Source organism: Orycteropus afer, unplaced genomic scaffold, assembly GCF_000298275.1.
Source record: "Orycteropus afer afer isolate SDZICR_OR568_19922 unplaced genomic scaffold, OryAfe1.0 scaffold00321, whole genome shotgun sequence".
NCBI classification, from domain to species: domain Eukaryota; kingdom Metazoa; phylum Chordata; class Mammalia; order Tubulidentata; family Orycteropodidae; genus Orycteropus; species Orycteropus afer.
The window spans coordinates 1,052,244-1,056,055 of record NW_006921908.1 but is presented as its reverse complement, the minus strand read 5'-3'; the positions used below and the strand labels follow the sequence as shown (position 1 = coordinate 1,056,055).

The window sequence follows — 3,812 nt, the reverse complement described above, 5'->3', positions numbered from 1 at the left end:
AGACCACTTGAACCTAAAATAGGATAATAGTTATAACCCCTCTGTCATCCAGGTGGCATTTCAAATAAATAGTTCTGATTAATTGAACAGGAGTCCTGGGGATGTAATGATTGTTTCTGGGGTTCTCTTAGGTTACTTGCTTTATATAAGGAGATGATTTACCTTCACTTCTTCAATGTGGTCAGATGATAAGTCTGCTGTAGTTTTTTTTTTTTTTTTTTTTTTTTTGTGACTGTTTTATACATGTGTATGGATTTGCTTTCTTCCAGGTGTTACCCTTTTTAAAATATCCAACTGTCATCATATTTTTCATTTTTTTTCCCTAGATTTTGTGACCCACAGAATGCTTCGATGCTCATATTTTTGTGGACTCTATAAAGAACTTTTTTCATTCTGGTTGGAATCTGGCATGCTTAATTTAGGTACCCGGCCAAAATATATGCATACTACAGCAGATAGATATAATGAACATGAAACCCAGGAGCAAACATGCAAAACTGGAGCTCAGGAGTTACACCTAAGTCATGATGAAGATTCTAAAGCTGTAGCTAAGATACATATTCCAGTAATGGTGGATGCAGTTGTTCGTTGTTTGGCACCACAGAAAGGGCAGGTGAGTTGATTAGTTGTTTTTTATTTTTTTTAAAACGTTTCATTTTTATTAAGATGTAATTCACATACTATTATATTCACCATTTGAAGAGATATGCTTCATTGGTTTTTAATATATTCACAGGGGTATGCAACCATTAAACCAAAAAAACACCAAACTCACTGCCATTGAGTCAATTCTGACTCGTGGGAAACCCTTTTGGGTTCCAAAGTGGTAAATCTTTATAGACATAGATTGGGTCATGTTCCTTCTGTGGAGCAGCTGGTGGATTTGAACCACCAACCTCTGGTTAGCAGGTAATTGCCTTATGCACTTGCGCCACCAGAGCTCCTTCTATGCAACCAATATAAACAAACAAAAAAAAAATAGCACTATTAATTTAGCAATGTTTTCCTCACTCCAGTAAGAATCCCCATTCCCATTTGCAGTTTCTCTCCATTCTTCCCTTCTGTAGCCCATGGCAACCATGAGTCTGCTTTCTATATGGATATGCCTATTCTATACATTTAATATAAGTAGAATCATTCAGTATGTGTCCTTTGTGTCTGGCTTTTTTTTACTTAGCATAAAGTTTTCAAGGTTCATCCATGCTTTAGCATGTATTAATACTATATTTCTTTTTATGGCCAAATAATCTTTGATTATATGGCTATATCACATTTTGTTTATTAATCAACTGATGGGCATTTGTTTCTACTTTTTGGCAGTTTTGAATAATGCTTCTATGAACATTCATTTGCAAGTTTTTGTGTGGACATATGTTTTCAGTTCTTTTGGATATATGCCTAGGAATGGAATTACTGGTTCATATGGTAGTGCCTAAGGCATTTGACTGCTAACCAGAAGGCTGGCAGTTCAAACCCACCAGCCACTCCTCGGAAGAAAGGTTGGGCAATCTACTTCTGTAGTGATACAGCCTTGGAAACCCAAGGAGGGGTCACTATGAGTCAGATCCAACTCCACGGCAGTGATTGTGTTATGTTTTGTATGGTAACTCTATGCTTAACTTCCTGAGGAACTGTCCACCACAAGAGTTCCTTAGAATTGATTAGTTTGATCAAATAAGTGTTTTAAAAGAAAAGAATGTTATACTGGATAAATGGCTGGAGTATGAAAACTTTATACAAGTGTGGTTCCTTGAGAATTTTAGAATCTTTTCAGAAATTACTAGAGACAAAGACATGGATCTAAATTACTGTTCTCCATGTTCTTAATTTTAGATCCTCAACTATAGTAACTCACAATGTTGTTGGAAGGGATCTTAGATATCAATGGTATTAAAATCTTTAGAGAGATAACAAACATGTTAGTAGTACAATACTCAAAAGAAAAAAATTAGACACTTTTTGATAATTAAGCACAGTTATCAACCATATAATGTACCAACAACTATGAAGATGGCACAGAACTGGGCGGTGCTTTGTTCTGATATACATGATGACATCATAAATGGAAGCCAGCTCAAGGGTAACTAACAGCAACAGAGAAACCAAAAATAAAATAAAATACTTTTAGTATAGTAAGAATTTTAAATGTCTGATATTTTATGTACCGATTTCACAATCATGGTACCTTATTCTAGAAGTTACAATTTTTTACCTAAATTATTTTTATTTTAAAAGTCACATTTTGTTTCTGTTTTTCAACGTTTAAGATGGGCCATTAAGCTTAGTGGGTAAGAGTGAAGACTCCAGATGTCAGTGCCTGGGTTCTAATCCCTTCTCTAGTACACATACACATGTGTATAAAGCTCATTATTATTATTTTTTAATTGGTTTACCCTCTCCGTAGGCAATATATACATAACAGAATAAACTCAGTGTTCTCATTAAGAAAATGAGATAAATGATTATGTGTATAAAGCATCTAGTTCAATGCTGTCACATAGTAGGGACTCCAAAATAAACATTAAAATGGAAATAAAAAAGTTAAATTGGGTAAAACTTCTTGTTGACTATGACTTTATCAAAATGAAATTCTCTTTTTAAGGATTTATAGTACAGGCATAGCTCATACCTAAGTATGAGGTTTTTTTTAAAAATACATATAATATACTTAGTTTATATACATATATATATTTATATATATGGACAATCCCAGGTTAAGAAAAATATCTGTTCCTAAGTTTGTCTAAGTTGAATTTATAGGTAAGTTGGAATAGGTACATCAAAGTCAAATGTTTGTCTTAATATATAGTATATATCTTACTCTTCTATGCATATAAAATACTTAAGAAACACTTCCAAATATACCACAGCATCTTAAACATAATACCTGAGTAATAATAACACAGTAATAATAAAAGTAACTACATTTGGCACTGCACTCAAGAGAGAAAGAGAAAATCTATGTGTGTATGTGTTTAGGTATACCCTTTGCCATTGAGTTGATTCCATCTCATAAGGACTCCTGTTGGGTTTCCAAGGCTGTAAATCTTTATGAAAGTGGATTGCCTCATCTTCCTCCTGTGTAGTGGCTGGTGGGTTTAAACTGCTAACCTGGTTAGGAGCCAAATGCCTTACCCGTTACACCACCAGAATTCCTTTATAGGTATATAGTACTGTAAAAAAAAAATATTAAGTAATTCTTTTTTTAAATTTTTATTGTGATTTGGGTAAAAGTTTACAGAGCAAATTCATTTTCCATATAGCAGTTCATACACATTTTGTTTCATGACATTGTGTAGTTCCTCACAATGTAATAGCTCCTCTTAAAGAAAGAATTCTTAAAACATTTTAAATAAAGAAGAGAAAAAAAAGAAAGAAAGAAAATGATCGTGATTAAAGGTTAACCCTCTCCTTAAATTGATGTCTTGCATACCTGAAGGGGCATTCTTTTTTTTTTTTTTAAATTGTGATTTGGGTGAAAATTTACAGCATAAATGCACTTTCCATACAGCAGTTCACATACACTTTGTCTCATGACATTGACCACAATTTACCACAATGCAACAGCTCCTGTCCCACTTCCCTTCTTTCTTTCATGCTTATTCTCTCTAAGAAGTGTACCTACATCAGGTAAATGCTCACCTGATAGGCCTGTCTGTTGTTTGGCCGGAAGCCACAGGTGTGCGTTCAATTCCAGACCTGAAGGGCAGCTAGGGGCCATAGTCTCAGTGGTTCCACCAGGCTCCCTCGGGCCAGCAAACCTGTTCCCCATGTTTTTTTTTTTTTCCCCAAATGATTTTGAGTTTTGTTCC

The 3,812-nt window shown here is 34.4% G+C and overlaps 1 protein-coding gene across 1 annotated transcript in view; it reads left to right on the top strand.

Annotated features, from left to right (window-relative positions):
- The first annotated feature begins 343 nt into the window (after positions 1-343).
- The window catches only part of METTL15 (methyltransferase like 15), a 370,101-nt gene continuing 366,632 nt past the window's right edge, over positions 344-3,812 (top strand). Inside the window, exon 1 of the mRNA XM_007951950.1 lies at positions 344-613. Coding sequence (XP_007950141.1) covers positions 344-613 — 270 coding nt within the window. The remainder of the gene's footprint in view (positions 614-3,812) is intronic.